This window comes from Astatotilapia calliptera, chromosome 9 (genome assembly GCF_900246225.1).
Source record: "Astatotilapia calliptera chromosome 9, fAstCal1.2, whole genome shotgun sequence".
Classification (NCBI taxonomy): Eukaryota; Metazoa; Chordata; class Actinopteri; order Cichliformes; family Cichlidae; genus Astatotilapia; species Astatotilapia calliptera.
Genome location: NC_039310.1, coordinates 11,512,258 through 11,531,639, shown reverse-complemented (window position 1 = coordinate 11,531,639; position 19,382 = coordinate 11,512,258). Strand labels below are relative to the sequence as shown.

Below are 19,382 nucleotides of genomic sequence, written 5' to 3'. Positions count from 1 at the left end.
TGTGGTTTAATAGATGGTAAATATTTGTCTTTTTTCTCTCTCTGTCCTTCCCATATCTGTGATTGCAAATGTGTGTAATTATTTTTAAATGTTTGTCATTCTGTTTGTTTTTGCTTTGTGCTGACAATGAATAAAAAATTCATCTTAAAAGAATTAACACTACAGTGTGTGTACTTTCTGTAAAAATAAATGTTTACTGAACTAAAAGTACAAATGTTCTCCATTAAAATATACTTCTAACTCTATAAAAAAGAGGTTTCAATGTTCTGTGTGTTTGTCTTTGGCGGGTAAAGAGTATGCAATATATTCAGTTTTAAAACTTATATTATATATAAATACATTAACTGTAGTAAGGCTATAATTAATGCTAGCTTATTTTAGTAAACGACACAGTCACAGTAAAGCCGCCCCAGTTGTATAACGGCTATCATCTGCAGAGAAATGCTTTATTTTCAGTGTTATTTTCAGCTAGCTTTTTGCTTTGAGTTAGACAAAGCAAAAAGCTAGCTGATACACTCCCCTTAGTTAACCTTTGAGTCTTAAAGACCTGGATTACCTGTAATTTCCTGCTTCTAAATTCAGATAAATCTTAGGTTTTTGTACTTGGCCCTAGAAAGCTTAGAAACAGAAACCTTGATTATTCAGGCCCAGTCTTATCTTAAACTAGTACCATCTCACCCTATTAGAGCACTTCGCTCTCAGACTCCTGGCTTACTTGTGTACTTACTAGGAAATTTAAAAGTAGAATGGGAGGCAGTCTTCAGACTTGCATACCCCTCTTCTCTGTAACCAGCTCCCAGTTGTGTTTGAGAGACAGACACTCTCTCCACTCTTAATATGGGGCTAAACATGTTCCTTTTTGATAAAGCATATAGTTAGGGCTAAATCAGGTGATAATGATAATCAGGCCTCAATCCTAAGGTAGGATTGATCCTGCAATTAACCTAGCTTCTTGTGATGAGTGTTTCTTCTTCACTCACCATGTGTCTTCTGTCCCGTCATCCTCCTCTAAGCTAAACCACTTACGGCAGATGGTTACCCCTCTCTGAATCTAGTTCTGCCAAACATTTCGACCTCTTAAAGAATAGTTTTGCTCTTCCTGCAGTCACCAAGTACTTGCTCATAGGTGCTTGTCTGATTATTTGGGTTTTTCTCTTTTAATGTAGGCCTCTTACAGTACAAAAAGTCTTGAGGAAACAGTTGTGATAAAATGGAATTATGAGTTATGGATTGGCCTCTCCAGAGTACAGACCCCAACATGAAGGAGTGTAGCATCATCTTGACAGAAAACTGAACACAAGGCAACCAAAATCCAAGAAAGAGCTTTGAATGTCGTTCGAGAAGCCTGGAGAACTATTCCTGAAGACTTCTTAAAGAAATTAGAAGATGGCTCAGTTCCATGTACGTTTGCACTTTTCAAAACATTGCTGCAACCATTTCACATTTTTCTAAAAAGAAATTAGATTGCATGAGACTTTTGCATAGCACTATAGATTTTGAGGTTATATAGCATTTCTTTAGGATCTGGTGTGAGTATGAAGAAAGTTCTACTCAACAGTTGTGACAAAACAAGACTGAAGAGGGAAAAATCCAGAACACTGGCAGTATTGTATTAAAAAGAGTTTTACTGTAAAGACTATATTTACATCAGAACCAAAATCACAGTCAATGGAGACCACAGAATACAGTTACAATATTGCCCCATTCCCCACCAACTTCAATCTAAAAGGCATCATTCTTTTTATCCGCTGCAAGGCCATGTGGAGCTCAAACAGGCCAGTGCAAAACAATGCGTTTATTAATAGCTCTTGCACAATAAGCCAAAACTACAGTACCATTCTGCTGGTCTCAGTAGGTAAAGTATATTGTGGGAAATTTAGGACATATAGCTCCAGCATAACTGATGGACCATGAAGCGGGAATCAGATGCTGCACAGTCTGAAAAAATCCATTCACTCACGTAGCAAATCCAACAATTTACCCATTTATCCCTGATGGGAAGCAATCATCCCTTTGTGTTGAAATATCCCCTTTTATCATAAATCTATGCGATTCCAGCCCCATACTCATCTGAGCTTTCACCAATCCAGCACGCTGTCCAAGTTTAACTATTAACCCCTTTTAAATCAAGGAAAAGGCCCCTGTTTCTCCTCACTTTAATGCAACAGGTGTGTATGAGTGAAAAAGCAAAAGAGGAGAATGAAGATTGTCTTTGTGTGCTAAGTGGAAATGTCTGTTTTAAGTTGCGTGTTTCAAATTGAATTTCTAGTCCATCTTGAGGCTACGATAGATGTAGCGAATAAATGCCAATGAGGACCAGAAGGACACGCTGCCCAGCATCAGGGAGAAGACCATCGCTGTGAGCAGGGAGTACCCAAAGAACTCAGTGCTTTGCACCAGGCCGCTCATAGAGGACCGGTTCCTATAGTAGAAAACAGAGTAGACAAAGATGAAGATGCCGGTGGATCCCGTGCTCAGCACACTCCTCCACCACCATTGGTAGTCTTCGCCAGACAGCAGGAAGTAGGTCAGTGCCACAGAGATGCAGGCGCCCACAGACAGGAGAATGGCGAAGACACACAGCAGGATACCATACAGCGTGTAGTGCTCTCTTCCCCAAACAGTGGCAAAGATGTAGTACAGCTCCACTGAGATGGCACTTAGGGAAAGATTGGATGGAAAACAGAGTTAAAAATCCAAAAATGAGAGGGAGTAATTCTAATAGTTTATTTTACGGAAGTCAGTCAATCTAAATTCAGCTTCGATGTATACTTATGTAAATGGTGCATTAAAAAAAAAGAAAGAAAAAGAAATGAAGTGCAGCAGTTCCTGGATATTTTCCTGTTTAGTTTTAATTACAGGAAACATTAGTGAATAGTGAGCAGTGATCTATAAAACATGTGAATGCAAATGAGATGACAAAAAAAAAAAAAAAATCACTTTTGCAATAACTGCCTATTATCTTCCTAGGGCTCTGGATGATGGGTTTCCCTTTAATAGTTCACAAGTCTAATGTTAATTACTTGTGATTAAAACCATAAAGTGTTTTATTGTCACCTTTACTAATCTCTGATCTATGAGTACACTTCTACAAATCTCCCCTTGACTAAACACCTGAGGTCAGCTCACCTGAAGGGAAGGAAGCCACCGATGGCCATGTGCACAATCGTATGTTTGTACCAGGGCTGAGTCGGGATCTGTCTGGGGATATTACGGGTGCGGCACGGTGCCTGGAAGCTGCCAGCTCGGTTCTTTCCCACAATGCCACCAATGATTGTTAGCGGGAAGCCCACCAGCAACCAAGCGCCCAGCAGCAGGAGCACGGTGGTGGCCGGCAGAGCCTGAGTAGAGCCGCTCCACCAGTGGACAGAGTTCACTACACTCCACGTGAAGAACAGTGGAGCTGGAGGGATGAATAATCAAGTTAATAAAAGAGAAGCATCTAATAATCCATGTAATGTTTCCTTTGAGGGTTGCTAGATAGCATTATGTCATAAGGAACGTGAACAAAATACTGCAAAGTGAACACAGATTCATGAGTAAATAATTTACTAGGTGGATTGTACATTCAAATATTACAACTAAGTTCCTTTCATTTACTTTGAGGGTTTTTAAGCTTATATTTAATAACATAGTTATGAAAAACTGTGACAAAGAGTAGGTTAATGGCATTCAGCACAAAGCCCAACTGGGAAACAAACCAGAGATCAGCTGGAGAGACCATCTGTGCCCACATGGTGTATACCTTCACCATCAAGTCATCCCGCAAAATACTATCAAAATCAATTATATTGATTGTTCAAAACAATTTTGAAAAAGTTTAAAAAAAAAGCACATGAAAACTGACCACATCCAAGTGCAGATATGAGAATGGAAATATCTCATTATCTAACTAAATCAGACATTAAGTCTTTAATCTTTAACCTGCCAGCTCCTTTGTAAATGGTCAACACGAGGTTTGAGTGCGGCAGATAACTGTTTCGCATTTCAAAAGTGTTGCTAGGAGGCCGAAAAACACGCACACCAACCGCACAGCCTTTGATGAGAAACTGACACGTGAACATGTGCTTTTAAATGCCGGGTCGCTTCCATTTTCACTTACCGGAGAAGAGAGATGATGTGAGGATGATGTTCCACACCCAGCGCTGGCCGTTGATCTGTGTGTAGAAACTGCACGAGACGTAGCCTGACACACAGCTGGTCAGAGCATACAGGACGATGGATGCTGAATTGATGGCGCCATGGCGGTGCACATTGAACATTCCCAGCAATGCCATGAGGATTATCGCTAAAGCAAACAAAGGACATATTTAGGCCCTTTATGTATATACAAGTTTCAGGTTTTCCCTTTTGCTCTAATGCTTGGGACAAAGACTGTTGTTATGGGATAGAGGTGCTCAGAAAACCAGAATGCTCCATTTCAAAGGGAATAAAAAAACAAGACACCTCACTGGGATTTAACAGGCCAGTGTTTCATTGTGTTTGTGAATATAAGAGTCAATACTCACCTGTGGCAAGGGTAAGGAACTGAGCCCCAACTCCCAGCACAGCACACAGCAAGCTTTTGAAAGGAGGAAACCTAAATACATCAGTATGGATGATTTTCCAACCATTGTCTCCTTGGTCCAGATCATCGCAGCCACCCTCCTCTTCCACATTGTACCTGAAGGTGAAAGCAAAGTATTTTTATGACTGGGAGAACCAAAATGAGAGCAAGAAAAGTCTCTGCTATATTTACAGGTCTTGCAGGTAATACAGGTCCAGGAATTGCATACAATTTTGCACATTTAGGCCAAAAAGAAACTACATTAAGGACTAAACTTCAAATTAAAGCTTTTATTTAAACATAGTAAAATGAGAGCTTGGAGACAGAAAAAACAACAAAAGCCCTTAAAGTGTTCAACAGATAAAAGGATATAAAATAAAGGAAAGGAAAATCTCAGATTTTCCTGCACACACATCTCCTGGTTTTACAGAAAATGGTCTGAAAAAGAGAATATCCAGTAAGCTGCTCATTGCTTTGCTTTGAGCTGGCAGGAAGGCAACAGTATCTCAAATAACCACTCGTCACAACCAACGTAGAAGAGCATCTGAATAAAAAACATGTCCAACCTTGAAGCAGATGGGCGTAAAGCAGCAGAACTCACTTGTGCTACTCCTGTCAGCCAAGAACAGGAAACTGGGGCTACAATCTCAATCAGCTTACCAAAGTCAGATATGAGTAGAAAAACTGTCTGGCCTTTTGATTTTGGTGTTAACAACGTGAAAGCATGCCTTATATCAACAAATCAGGCTGGTAGTGGTGGTGTGATGCTGTGGGAGAGACTTTCTTGGTCCACTTTGGCCTCCTACAGTATTGTGCCCAAGGGTTCTTTGGCAGGCAGACTGAAGCAGCTGGGAATTGCACCTCCAACCTTCTGTGCTCAGCCAACCCATTATTAAACCACATTAAAGGCACAAAGAGACCTGACATTTTGTTTTGTCTTTTATATTCAAGCAATGCATTATTCACTGTCTTTGCGTCACTTACTCACCTAGCAAAGTCATTCTTAAGGACTCTCATGAGAATGATGATGACGAAGCCAAGAAGCAGCACCACCAGCACCAGTGAGTTAATGATGGACAGCCAGTGGATCTCCAGTGTTTTGGGAAAGAACGAGTAGTCTCTGAGACGCTCGGCTCTCCGGGAATAGGGCAGAGATGATTCAAACCAGTGCACGCTGTAGGTATGGGTCACCGTCAGGCTGCCTCCTCCTACTCCGACACCCCCCACTGCTGCACCTGCCCCCTCCTCTAATGGAACAGGCTTAACGTCTTTTACTGAGACATTGGCAAAGATCACATAGTCGCCGTTGTACTCAATGTTGAAATCCAGGTGAGTCCACAAACCCACCTAATAGAACAGAAAAGAGGCAGGAGTTTAGAAGTAAGAGGAATGAAGCTTAGTTTGGTTTACCAAAAGCTTAGCATTTCAATAAAACATTTCTATAGTTTCTACCTTGTGGCTGTGAGGCAGGAAACCACTCTCCTCTATGTATCCTACAAAACCCCAAATTGGAATATCGTCCAGGACAAATTCAAAGTAGTACAGCTCCTCAATGGCCTCACGAAGCTCGTCCACCTACCAAGGAAAAAAACAAGCACCAACAGTTAACAGATGACATATTTTAAGCAGTAGTTGTTGTCATTATTTGTTCTAATATGATGGGATCACTGTTTTTTGTCCTTGTCGATATACATGGTCTAGAAATAGTGTCTCTGTATGTTGCTATTAACTTGTATGTAACATCAACCTGGCTTAGAGTCTACAGATGAAAATTAGCCAAGGGCTATAATCTGGCACATTTACATTTGTTAAAATATTCATTAATATGTATTGTCCCTCTTTTTTTTTTTATTAGAACAAGGTTGTGGCCTCACATAATGAAACAGCTGTGCTAAAGTTGTACAGATGTTTATTATGTGAAACTGCTATTTTACAGACTCCAAGGTTCAGCATACAACAAAGTACAGGTGTAACAGCAAATATCAAGAGGGATTCGATCCTGATACGGATACATGTATCCAAGGTAACACAGGATGAAAGACTTCCATAAAATGCAAAAAACCCCAAAAGTTTTAGTTTTATTATCTTATCCAGGAAAAGAAAAAATAACTGCTACAGAACAGCAGATCTAAAAAGGAAATCCGTTTGCACATAATTTCTGGCCACTTTGAGAATGGCCTTGATTTCCATTAAACAAGGTCCAGGAAACATTCCTCAGAGATTTTGAGCACAGTCAATGCGATGTTTATTTAAGCTTTGTGACATGGTTTGTTAACCTCCTTGAAGCAGAAGATGGTATACGGAGGTGGTCAGCCAGTTCTGACTCATCAGACCAGGAAACATTTCTCCAGTCTTTGGTGAGCCTGTGTGAACTGTAGCCTCTGCTGTCCTGACAGGTGCTGTAGCCCATCCACTCTACTGTCATTTTATATGTCCAAAGATGCTCTTTTGCATACCTTGGTTGTAGGAGCCATTTTTGGGTTAATACCCCATGTTGCCGCTAGAGGTCACCTTTTTCAGTTTTCTGTATGGGAAACTCCAGTTGAGGAGTAGAATAGCATTTTTGTTTCATTTGTAAGCGGTGCTGGTCAAAGCTTTCAGTGTTTGCAGTTTATAACCAACCAGTTTTCTGATGTTAAGCATGTTAACTATTACAAATTTACTCGTGTAAATACCTGTTTTTCTGAAAGAGTGAGCTGGCAGAGAATTGTTTTCTCCACATTCTTTTTGAAGCGGATGTTATATAAAGACTCAGCCATTCTGTCACCATCCAGCACTTCTCCCAGGCTCAGAGATTTATGATGTACCTGATGAAAGAAGTATTAGCATTTAATATACAGGATGTTTAAAAAAGTGCCAGATTAGTTGATCATAATTATGAGAGCAGTTATTTTAAAACTGCCAGCTAAATAAAAATCAATACAATGTTACTCCGGCCTTTGAAAATGCAGGCTAAACTGCTACCAACACAATCAAACTTCCAATAATGACTTTTCCCTTAAACCTGTGAGCCATTAAATAAACTATCAACTTAAAGGAAAAGCTTGTGTTTTGGTGGAATGTGTGAATTCCTAACAGCAAATCAGTTACACAAAATTATTATTATTATTACTCTTATGTTTCAAGATGTCATTTTTTAATCACATTTTTACAAGAAAATGCCATGATCTTTCTATAAAAAGACACTTCTTTACTCAACATGAATTAATACGTGTTTTCAGATTTTTTGGTTGGGAGTAACACTTCACCTCAATATCACATCCTCACGTAGAAACAAACAGATAAGGGATAAAATATAACATAGTAAAGTCTTTTCTTTGGACTCTGAGATAAAAATATGTTCACAGGAACTGGAGATGTAAGCCCTGAGATTTAGATATTATCATTACTCATCGACATGTCTCCAGTTCCTCTGTTTTGTTACAACAGACCAACACCACGCAGTGACACAGAACTAACACTGACCTTCTCCGGCCTGCAAACAGGCAATGTGTAATAGTGATATGTCTCCTGGGGGTTATGATAAGGGCCCACTTTGTTGACATAAAGAGTCACATTGTCTCCAATCTTGTAACCAAGGGCCCAGCCTAAGAACAAGAACAGGATCAAGACAGAGTGCAGCATCATCCTCTGACAGCCACCTGACGTGCGTCCTGTTCCACGACACATGGCCCCTGTTGAAAACACGACAGCTTATCAGTTCAGGTTCATTTTAAGCTAGCCTGTCTCTCACTTTTGTGCACTTCAAATGTGGCACGTAATTATCTTAACGCAGAGAGGTAGAACTGCACAATTTTATGCAACGTCATTCCTGCGATGCTTCAACAAACACAGCAGAAAATGATGAAACTGGCTCAAATACAGATGCTGTGTAACCACAGTGAATTGCAATGCATTTCATCAGTTTCATCAGCCCAAAAGAGGGTTTGGAATCAAATAAGCACCGTCAATTTCTGTATGTTGGAGTTTACAAGAGCAAAAAATAAGTAACATTGCTCAGAGCTTAAGTTTTCATCCAGGTGCAGAGTTTCAGAGTTGCTTTCAATTTCAAAGTATATTAGACAAACATTAGTGTTCATGTTATGCTTAACTTTCATATGAACATGTATTAAGTTTGTGTTGGAATGGTGACGCATTATATACAATGCCACACCTCCCCTTTCATTTGCATACTCTACAAAGCACACAAATGTGTTCCCTATCAACCACATTTCCTGAAAAACCACAATCCTCACATTTTTTTTGCAAATGATAGAAGGAGAACTTCAGAAGGGCGACCTAAAGTTATTGCTGATGTGGCATTAGTGTTGAATTTCACAGCAATGCAAATTTGGTCTGAGTGGTAAAGTTGCAATGCCTTTGACATAAGGCATTGCAACTTTGATCGTCCCCTGTGACGAACTAAAGAGTAGCGTCACAGCTCTATGCACATCTGAACTTTTTACTAATTACAGGACTACATAAGAAGCCCATAAAGTATTTAGAAAGACTCAAGCCAAAAGAGTTAAATCAGTTGAATGAATAATAGCAGTAAACAGGCAGAAACAGGCAGAAATGCCTCACACAGCGAGATAAGTAATAGTATATACAAGAACTGTAATAAGCAGTAAGAGCAAGGTCGCAACACTACAAGCTCTGTCCTGTTTCTGTGGACAGCAGTATGCTTATAATCAAAGGGGGCCTCCTTAAATTAAGTAAAGCAAGCGATTCATCCACATCAACACTGTTTTACTCCAAATAAGCACATGCTCGCTAAAAAAAGACTACAACAACGAAATCAACACAGTCGATCTACCGTTCTCTCCGTCGTCAGTCCCGATGCTCCAGATCCAACAAAATCTGTCTGTCCGCCGGCTTCCTTGGACTTCAGGCCCCAGTAGGCTGCTCTCTTCTCCGCTACACTGGAGCTCAGTGTGAAGATTCAGCCTTACAGCCGAGCATCTTGGAAATTCTTGATACTTTGTGTAAACGTAATATCACTACCTTCATATCCGGGTACACTGAGTACTTTTATTCGCACATGGGCCAGTGTGGAAGAAGAAGAAGAGCTCCGACTCCACGTCACCTTACAAAATAAAAATAACGACGACTCGGCTGAGTTTTCCGGATTGGGCGGGGAAACAAGAATACACCTGAAATGTTACCGGTTAATCCCAGCCGGTGACAAATTTCACTCACAAGCAATGTAAAATAAACGTGGAGTATTTACGGTCTTTAACGCCTCGGGAAATTATGAACTAAAAGGTAGGAGTTCGCAGCTTTCGACGGTGTTATTTTCCCCCTTTTTCCAATAAACCGGATTTCCTTCAACGGTAAATAACCAATCAGTGCCTTCGCGGGTCTTCCGTGTCGGAACTCAGGCCTGATTAATAAACCCTGCACTATCGATGCACGGGTTTTAGGAGTACCTGGAAGTGCGGCGCTCGATAGATCGATAGAAAATGCCTGCTATTTGATTTCCCGCGAAACAGTCACAATTCCTCGCGCTCTAGGACGTGGAGTAGCTGCACGAGCTGAGGCGTTTTACTAAATTGGTGAGTCCGTTGTAAATGTTAACATTATATAACCTGAAAGCTAGCTTTGATAATAGATGGCTACATCCTGTGGCATTTTCATTGAGGTCAGCTGGTACACACTAGTAGATCAAAGCCAGGACACATTTCTGCTCTCCAGTTTGCTTACATGAACCCGTCGATTTAAAGATCATTGTAAATTCACAAACCTGGCACACACATTGCTGAGAGATAACAAATGACGTGGAGCTCGTCTTTTAATTGATACGAAGCCTCCGTTAAAAAAAAAAAGGTTCGTATTTGTAAATAACTTGTACTGTGACCTCATTGTTTTCTCAAGCTTCTGCAGACCTGCACCAGTGATGGGGCCTTTGTGAAATGCAGTTGGGATGGAAATGACACAGCATGTTAATCCAAGAGCTTCACTCTCTCTCTTGTTCTCAGATATTCTGACACAATGGGAATACACGGACTTGCCAAGCTAATTGCTGACCAGGCCCCTGGTGCCATTAAAGAGCAAGACATAAAGAACTTCTTTGGTAACTGTTCCAGAATACACTCCTTATACATAAGTGATGCATGAGTGTCGGTCTACCCTCAGTTTGTTGCAACATACAGTCTGTATGATGCATGATGGAATGCTAACTCTTTATGTCATTGTTGAACAAGCACCTCTTTTCACCTTCTGTAGGCAGGAAAATTGCTATTGATGCCTCTATGTGCATCTACCAGTTTCTGATTGCTGTGCGACAGGATGGTAACGTTCTACAGAATGAAGATGGAGAGACAACAAGGTACTGCTGCAACAATAAACATTTAAAATTGAATAAGAAGACCTAATTGTAGATCATTTGCAGATGCAGTAGTTCCTCTGTTGAAACTTAGTGATTTGTAGCTCAGGTCTGAGTACACAAGAATGATTTTTGCCTTTACTCCTTTCTTCAAGCCACCTAATGGGAATGTTCTACCGCACCATCCGCATGTTGGAACATGGAATCAAACCTGTGTATGTGTTTGACGGCAAGCCCCCACAGCTCAAGTCAGCAGAGGTGAGTAAGGATTTCCTCTGGTCCTCACCCATCTGCAAATGGAAACATTTGTTTTCAGTGCAGTGGATTTCTGTCACTCATTTATGTCAGCAACTCCTTACATGCTCTGTTTCATACTGACAGCTCTCTCTCATTCTGATCGTGTCTTCATCTTCTAGCTTGAGAAAAGAGGGGAGAGGAGAGCCGAAGCTGAGAAGATGCTTGCCCAGGCCCAAGAAATTGGTAAAGACTTTTGGGGGGGGGGCGGTTGTTGGTCAAAGAGTTTAAAGTCAGCATGGTTTGTTGGAAGTTGCTAGTTTTTAAACCAAACTTGAACTCAGACTATATCACAAGTATTGTGGGAAAGTCTGTGAACATGTTTTCCTTTAGGCATGAAAGTCTACCGTAATTGTCGGACTATAAGCCGCTACTTTTTGCACGAGCTTTGAACCCTGCGGCTTTTAGTCAGGTGCTACTAATGTATGTACAAAACAGGATTTTCCCCCGATTTTAGCTCGTGCGGCTAATATTCAGGTGCGCTTTGTAGTCCGGAAAATACGGTAATTGGATTTTATTCTCTCTCAAACCAGGGGAGCAAGAGAACATTGACAAGTTCACTAAGCGTCTGGTTAAAGTCACCAAGCAGCATAATGATGAGTGTAAGAAGCTCCTGACCCTGATGGGAGTGCCTTACATTGAGGTGAGATTTCTATTTCTACACATTTTTGTGGCATCGAGAATATTTCCACACTTCTTACACAGTTTGGAGACATCACTCCCATGAATGATTTGTGTTTTAGTGTTTTTACAATATAATAGGCTTCTTATCCTCTTACCCTTACTAAGTTACAGTTACACAGTCCAGCTGGGGTCAATCACAGAGAAAGACAGAAATGTAATGAAATTATGCCTAAAGCTTAAAAATATACATGAATTGGGATTCTGCAGTGCAGTTTGAGGTAGTTGCATTAAGACAGATTGTGTGTATCATTCTGTTAGATGTAATTTTATTTATTTTTCATTTCCTTAAAGGCTCCATGTGAAGCTGAGGCCAGCTGTGCTGCTCTGGTTAAAGGAGGGAAGGTGTTTGCCACGGCAACAGAGGATATGGACGGGCTGACCTTTGGGACAAACATCCTTCTCAGACATCTCACAGCCAGCGAAGCAAAGTATGAACCGGCATCGCCTTTGACAGAGATATTAGCAGAGTGGAAATGACTTAAAGCTGTTGCCTTAATTCTACATCAGATTTATGTTTACCATATGAATATATCAGGGCTCTAGACTAACTTTTTGACATGGGCGCACCGGTACGCCTAACTTTAAAAATTTAGGCGTACCGGCACAAAAGTTAGGCGCACTCAAATTTTTCAACCGCATCGCTTAACACCGCAGTTTTACATGTGCACTTTCTTTGGGGGGGGAAGTCCATACAGACAATATTAATTTCTAAATTATTAACTAACAAACTTGTGCTTAAAGTGCTTTGTCAATATTGTAGAAAATGTTAAAAACTTAATCATCATCTTGGCCTCCTCTGACGACCTGTTTGCTGCTGTCTGCTGCTGAAAGGCCGTGGGGAGAGGGGACACTTGGGCAGTGCATTTACTGCAGCATATAATGTGTTTTCTGGATACACTGTGCTTTTTCAGCATTCAAATATTGATGGCACCGTGTCAGAGCACTGGCTTTGAATTTCAGACAGATCAGGCCTTAACTTAACAAAAAAGTTATCAATAGTTCTTTTCATCTTTTCTTATTACCCACAGCTACAGTACATCCACTTCTGTCGGGCCTACGCTGCTCACTAGGGCTGAGTATCATCACTGATTTCTATAATCCATTCAATTCCGGTTCTCAAAGTCCTGATTTGATTCAATTTAGCCTCAGACAGTCAGAAATATTATAATTCTGATCATTTATCAGTACTGATACACATGAGACTTCATCAGAATTGTGAAAATCACAGCAGATGCCTTTGTGTGAAAGTAACTGAGAATAAAACACGGGAAAACATGAAGGAGATTTTCCTGGTCTGGCTTTTTATAGCAGATAACCTTAAAAATATTCTGCAATTTTGCATAATTTTAAGAAATTTAAATTTCTTCAGTATTGAACAGCAGAAATTAGGCTTTCTTGTCCGAGGTCATTTAAGTGAAAAAAGAAAAAGCGCTGTAAACAACGGTAGACTGGTGGGTAATAAGCGAATGAATAATGCAGAAAACAGATTTGAGACGGGAAACTGTTCCTGAAGTACAGAGAGAGAGAGAGAGAGAGCTGTGCAGGAAGTGTGATTTTTTTTTTTTTATCGTGGTGGAAGCAAAACAGCAAAAGTCAGAGGGAATTCATGACGACATTGATCAAATGTGAAGCGCAGTTTGCTGCTTCTTTTGCTGCAGGCTCGGTGAATTTTGGTTGGAGAGAGGCAAAACCTGCAGCTCAGAATCAGCGCAAAAAGACGTAAACACAGCGCGGACCCGAAGAATCGCTAAGCTCCGACAGCGTGTCCGTGTTCAGGCCGTCGGGTGAGAAAGCCGAGAAAGACGAAGCTGATTCTGATGTGTTGGGTCCGCTCCGTGTTTAGGTCTTTGTGTGGAATCCGTTAATGAATTGATATCGCTTTATTCAAGCTACTCACCTCTCTCTTCCACCTGCACTTTCAACTGGACCACGGCCAATCAGAGAGGTCCCGCCCCTGACTATCTCTGATTGGTTTAGTCCACGATAGGGGCATAATGTGTGTCTGTTGTTGACCACACGGAGAGTTACAGAGATTTTTTTTTTGTTACCGGAACAGTTGGTCGCACCTGTGCGACCAAATATTTATTTTTAGTCGCACCACTGAAAAATTTGGTCGCATTTGCAACCAAATTGGTCGCACTCTAGAGCCCTGTATATGTGTATATGAGATGGTTTAAATGAATAAGTTCACGCTTAAAATTCATAAATTTGAACCAAGTTTCGAGGTTTTAGGATTTGGTAGTTTGATACCCACTATAGCAGCATAAATAGTAGTCATTAACTATAAGCTGTTCATTATTGTTTCAGGAAACTTCCTATTCAAGAGTTCCACTTCAATCGCATCCTGCAGGACATCGGCCTGACCAATGAACAGGTACATTTTTTTTTCCTGACTTTTACAAAGGTTTATATAAATAAGTTTCTCTTTAAATCTGAAGCACTTCCCGTGCTTCTCTCATGATGACACAACTATCACCTGGTGCGTGTCAGCATCCTGTGCTGTTTGTTCAAAGATATGTGGTGGTACTCTCCTGGCTATCAGATGTTTGTGCTGTGGAGCTTTAAACACAACATTAATCTCAGTCTTTCTTGACATTTCCTCCTTTCCGTGCTCCATCCCAGTTCATTGACCTGTGTATTCTGTTGGGCTGTGACTACTGCGGAACTATCAAGGGGATCGGCCCAAAGAGAGCAATCGACCTCATCAAACAGCACGGCAGCATCGAAGAGATTCTAGAGAACATTGATTCCAATGTAAGTTAAAGGTTGCTGTAGTCTGTAGTGCGGGTCAGCTGAGCGAGGTGCTGGTTCTGATTCTGTGTTTGTGCGCAATGCTTGTCTTTATGCAGAAGCACCCTGCTCCAGAAGACTGGCTGTACAAAGAAGCCAGGGGTTTGTTTTTGAAGCCAGAAGTGGTGGATTGTTCTACAGTGGAGCTGAAGTGGAACGAGCCGGATGAAGAAGGACTGATCCAATTCATGTGCGAAGAGAAACAGTTCAGGTGAACTAAATATTGACTCATTCTTCTGCTTTACCTATTTACTTAGTTTGACTGAGATGATCTGTTGTTGCTGTGACTTTGACTACACACACTTTTTGTTTAATGTTTGACCACTAGGTGGCACTGTTGTCTCTGTACATGAAGTGTTTCTGGCATCTTTTGCGTTCAATGGTTGATCATCTGCCTCCATCCAATCCTATCGTCCTCCTGTCACACAAACCTTCTGTATGTCCTCCTTTACTACAAACCGGATTCCAAAAAAGTTGGGACACCAAACAAATTGTGAATAAAAACTGAATGCAATGATGTGGAGATGGCAACTGTCAATATTTTATTCAGAATAGAACATAAACCACGGAACAAAAGTTTAAACTGAGAAAATTTATCATTTTAAGGGAAAAATATGCTGATTCAAAATGTCAGGGTGTCAACAAATCCCAAAAAAGTTGGGACAAGGCCATTCTCACCACTGTGTGGCATCTCCCCTTCTTCTTACAACACTCAACAGACGTCTGGGGACCGAGGACACCAGTTTCTCAAGTTTAGAAATAGGAATGCTCTCCCATTCTTGTCTAATACAGGCCTCTAACTGTTCAATCGTCTTGGGCCTTCTTTGTCGCACCTTCCTCTTTATGATGCGCCAAATGTTCTCTATAGGTGAAAGATCTGGACTGCAGACTGGCCATTTCAGTACCCGGATCCTTCTCCTACGCAGCCATGATGTTGTGACTGATGCAGAATGTGGCCTCTCATTATCTTGTTGAAAAATGCAGGGTCTTCCCTGGAAGAGATGACGTCTGGATGGGAGCATGTTGTTCCAGAACCTGAATATATTTTTCTGCATTGATGGTGCCTTTCCAGACATGCAAGCTGCCCATGCCACACGCACCCATGCAACCCCATACCATCAGAGATGCAGGCTTCTGAACTGAGCGTTGATAACAACTTGGGTTGTCCTTGTCCTCTTTGGTCCGGATGACATGGCGTCCCACATTTCCAAAAAGAACTTCAAATTGTGACTCGTCTGACCACAGAACAGTCTTCCATTTTGCCACACTCCATTTTAAATGATCCCTGGCCCAGTGAAAACGCCTGAGCTTGTGGATCTTGCTTAGAAATGGCTTCTTTGCACTGTAGAGTTTCAGCTGGCAACGGCAGATGGCACGGTGGATTGTGTTCATTGACAATGGTTTCTGGAACTATTCCTGAGCCCATTCTGTGATTTCCTTTACAGTAGCATTGCTGTTTGTGGTGCAGTGTCGTTTAAGGGCCCGGAGATCACGGGCATCCAGTATGGGTTTACGCCCTTGACCCTTACGCACAGAGATTGTTCTAGATTCTCTGAATCTTCGGATGATGTTATGCAGTTGATGACGATAACTGCAAAGTCTTTGCAATTTTTCGCTGGGTAACACCTTTCTGATATTGCTCCACTATCTTTCAGCGCAGCATTGTGCGAATTGGTGATCCTCTACCCATCTTGGCTTCTGAGAGACACTGCCACTCTGAGAAGCTCTTTTTATAACCAATCATGTTGCCAATTAACCTAATTAGTGTTAATTGGTCTTCCAGCTCTTCATTATGCTCAAATTTACTTTTTCCAGCCTCTTATTGCTACTTGTCCCAACTTTTTTTGGGATTTGTTGACACCGTGGAATTTTGAATCAACATTTTTTTCCTTTTAAAATGATAAATTTTCTCAGTTTAAACTTTTGTTCTTTATGTCCTATTTATGTCCTATTTATGTCCTATTCTGAATAAAATATTGACATTTGCCGTCTCCACATCATTGCATTCAGTTCTTATTCACAATTTGTTTAGTGTCCCAACCTTTTTGGAATCCGGTTTGTACATCTATGAACCTCCTCTGTGCTTCTCTTTTCCTCCTGCCTGACGCCTCCACTTCTTTAGAAAAAGATATTTGATGTACAGTGTGTTCATCTTGCAGGTTTATACTTTTTTTTTTTTTTTTTTTTTGCCTGTTAAATATGTGAACGAACATGCTCATAGGATAAGTAGCTTTTATTTATTTTGTGTATGTGTGTGCAGTGAGGACAGGATCCGTAACGGCTGTAAGAAGATTGTGAAGAGCAGACAGGGCAGCACGCAGGGACGTTTGGACTCTTTCTTCACTGTCACTGGGTCTCTGTCGTCCAAGCGAAAGGTACATGTCAGAAAACTATGGTACTGAGTGTGTGTTCCTTTTTTTTGTTTTGTTTGTTTGTCTTTCTATTCCTCTTGTAACTATAAAAAGCAGGCAGAAGTGTTTGACTGACATATTTAATTTAGATCTCGTTATAAAAACAGGAAACTGCTGGTGTAGACTCATTTCTTTTCTTAGTCCTGACACTTTCTATACTGCTTTCTTTTTCTTTGTCAGGAACCTGAGATTAAAGGATCAGCAAAGAAAAAGCAGAAAACTGGAGCCACACCAGGCAAATTTAAGAAAGCCAAATAGACTGAATGTATCCATAAATTAATGAGATGTTATTGTGATGAGTGATGTTTGGAGTTAAGACAAAAGGAAACTGCTACTGTTACTTTTTTGTAACTTTCTGTTGGATCACCTAACGAAACCTGAGCTAGCTGTATTTTAATGAGTGTTGGACATTTTTATTTCAAGTGTTGGAAATAAAAAAAAAATAAAAGTTTTTTTTGTAAAGATCCTCATTTGTTGCCCTTTAACAGTACTGTGCAAAAGTCTGAAACTTCCCCTCTTATCTTTATATTTTGCTACCAATGAGCTAGCCAATAGTTCTCCAGACTTCCCTAATGTCTTGCAAAGTTTTTTTTTTTTTTTTTTTTGGGTCCTCTCACTTTCAGTCTACTTGCATCCAACCATCAGGCAACATGACAAACAACTAATTTCAAACTTTTCAACAAGGTGATTTTCAAAAAACTGTTATTCTATGGCCATGATACAAAAAGCTATTAGGTGAAAATCTACTTTGATGAGTCTAATATTTAGAATACATTTTGGTTTATAGATAACATAAGATAAACCTTTATTAGTTCCAAAAGTAGGAAATTTACTTGGTCATGGCAGAAAGTGGACAGTATAAAGTTAAGAGCAGCAAAAATTAAAAAACAAAAAATCAAATCAATTTAAATGAAATTAAAAAAAAAAAAAAAAACTTTGTCACAGGCAGTGGAAAATAAAATGTTCAAATGTACAGTCTAAAGAATGTACCATGTAAAATGGAATATAAATATGGACATCTGTATTTTAAGAATATAAATGTATGTATGGAAACTTAAAGTAAGACTAAATGTAGACTTGGCCAAGTTGTATACATGTACACAGCGAGCGTATGTGTGTGTATATATACACAGAGTGGATGTGTAAATAAAACGAGAACATTGTAGAGACACACACACACACACACACACACACACACACTTGCACATTCTGACCAAGCAGTAATAGCTTCACCCAAAAATTGCATGGCATCAGGAAAATTGCACTCAGTAATATTGCACATAAGAGAGACTAAGCAAAGGCATAGTGTATTGGAATTGTGTTTGTCCGTGTGTGTGGTCATCTGCAAAGTCTTTGTTGTGGAGTCTGACAGCAGTTAGAAGGAAAGTCCTGTGGCATCGCTCTGTCCCACATCGTGGGTGCTGCAGCCTGCCCCTGAAGGAGCTGCTCAGTGCCTTCAGAGTCTCCTGCATGGAGTGGAAGATGTTGTTGTCATGGAGAAATATATTCCATGATTTCTTTTTTTAACTCAAATTGCTTCAATTGGCCTCTCTGAAGTTCAACATAACTGTGGGATCAATTGGCCAGAGAACAAAATCAAAAGGCAGCCAACATCCAAAGAAGAGCTTCAAATGTGCTTGAAGAAGCCTGGAGAACTATTCCTAAAGACTACTTAAAGAAATGTCAGGAAAGCTGCTGTACTGATGGGCCGATTGATCCAAATATCAATATTGCACTGCTATGTTTAGTTGTGCTGCAGTTATGTGACTCGGAGGCACTGAGAAGAGCTGTAAAGCTTTGTTTTATTGGAAATGAAAAAACATTCCTCAAACATGAACAATTTCTGAACTTCTTAATAATAATACTGATCCCCATGGGGACATTAGTCCTCTGCATTTGACCCATTCACTCAGTGAAGCAGTGGGCAGCCACTAAGCAGGCGCACCAGGGAGCAATGTGTAGGGACGGTACCTTGCTCAGGGATACCTCAGGGTTGTCATGTGAGGGCTGTGTGCAGGCAGGAATGGTGGACCCAAAGTGCAGACACTCGGAGGCAAAACGTGAACTCGAAACAGCTTTAATGCTAAACTAAAAGTTACAAAACTGAGAATCCAAAAATAAACTCAGGCAGACAGACAGAACACACAGCACAGACACAGAGAAACACAGGGCTTAAATACACAGAGGGAGCAATCAGGGAATGGGTAACAGGAGGGAAACACAGCTGGGGCAAATCAGCAAAACCAGATACATTAACATGGCCCTTCAAAGTAAAACAGGAAACACAACACAGAGGCGCAGACTTGACACAGGGATACAGCGACTATAGAACAGAACAGAACACCAGAACACT

General features: G+C 40.6%; 2 protein-coding genes across 5 annotated transcripts; one reads left to right on the top strand and one right to left on the bottom strand.

Moving 5' to 3' along the window:
* Positions 1 to 1,605: 1,605 nt before the first annotated feature.
* On the bottom strand, positions 1,606 to 19,165 carry tm9sf1 (transmembrane 9 superfamily member 1). 2 transcript variants are annotated; one of them, XM_026179992.1, is made up of 9 exons: positions 19,001 to 19,165; positions 8,012 to 8,220; positions 7,222 to 7,353; positions 5,999 to 6,121; positions 5,535 to 5,893; positions 4,509 to 4,663; positions 4,103 to 4,288; positions 3,130 to 3,403; positions 1,606 to 2,659 (listed from the first exon to the last, which is right to left on the bottom strand). In XM_026179992.1, the coding sequence occupies exons 2-9, from the start codon at positions 8,213 to 8,215 to the stop codon at positions 2,266 to 2,268; spliced, it is 1,827 nt and encodes a 608-aa protein (XP_026035777.1). In that variant the 5' UTR covers positions 8,216 to 8,220; positions 19,001 to 19,165; the 3' UTR covers positions 1,606 to 2,265. The 2 variants fall into 2 exon arrangements, with proteins under 2 accessions (XP_026035777.1, XP_026035776.1); XM_026179991.1 differs by lacking the exon at positions 19,001 to 19,165 and adding an exon at positions 9,342 to 9,398.
* Positions 9,731 to 17,480, top strand: fen1 (flap structure-specific endonuclease 1). 3 transcript variants are annotated; one of them, XM_026179994.1, is made up of 13 exons: positions 9,960 to 10,080; positions 10,220 to 10,351; positions 10,504 to 10,598; positions 10,751 to 10,853; positions 11,006 to 11,108; positions 11,267 to 11,330; positions 11,678 to 11,787; positions 12,120 to 12,256; positions 14,136 to 14,202; positions 14,451 to 14,582; positions 14,678 to 14,829; positions 16,879 to 16,993; positions 17,210 to 17,480. In XM_026179994.1, exons 3-13 carry the CDS (start codon positions 10,517 to 10,519, stop codon positions 17,285 to 17,287), a joined length of 1,143 nt encoding a protein of 380 aa, XP_026035779.1. In that variant the 5' UTR covers positions 9,960 to 10,080; positions 10,220 to 10,351; positions 10,504 to 10,516; the 3' UTR covers positions 17,288 to 17,480. The 3 variants fall into 3 exon arrangements, with proteins under 3 accessions (XP_026035780.1, XP_026035779.1, XP_026035778.1); XM_026179995.1 differs by lacking the exons at positions 9,960 to 10,080; positions 10,220 to 10,351 and adding an exon at positions 9,731 to 9,790; XM_026179993.1 differs by lacking the exon at positions 10,220 to 10,351.
* Positions 19,166 to 19,382: the final 217 nt, after the last annotated feature.

What these genes read in the sequence shown, in the direction of transcription:
- tm9sf1 (XM_026179992.1), bottom strand. Translation starts at nt 8,215, where the DNA reads ATGTGTCGTGGAACAGGACGCACGTCAGGTGGCTGTCAGAGGATGATG. An exon ending in CTTAAGAATGACTTTGCTAG is followed by an intron (nt 4,664 to 5,534) that starts GTGAGTAAGTGA and finishes TTTCACCTTCAG; the next exon opens with GTACAATGTGGAAGAGGAGG. An exon ending in GGTGGCTTCCTTCCCTTCAG is followed by an intron (nt 2,660 to 3,129) that starts GTGAGCTGACCT and finishes TCTTTCCCTAAG; the next exon opens with TGCCATCTCAGTGGAGCTGT.
- fen1 (XM_026179995.1), top strand. Translation starts at nt 10,517, where the DNA reads ATGGGAATACACGGACTTGCCAAGCTAATTGCTGACCAGGCCCCTGGT. An exon ending in AGACATAAAGAACTTCTTTG is followed by an intron (nt 10,599 to 10,750) that starts GTAACTGTTCCA and finishes CACCTTCTGTAG; the next exon opens with GCAGGAAAATTGCTATTGAT. An exon ending in CTCTGTCGTCCAAGCGAAAG is followed by an intron (nt 16,994 to 17,209) that starts GTACATGTCAGA and finishes TTTCTTTGTCAG; the next exon opens with GAACCTGAGATTAAAGGATC.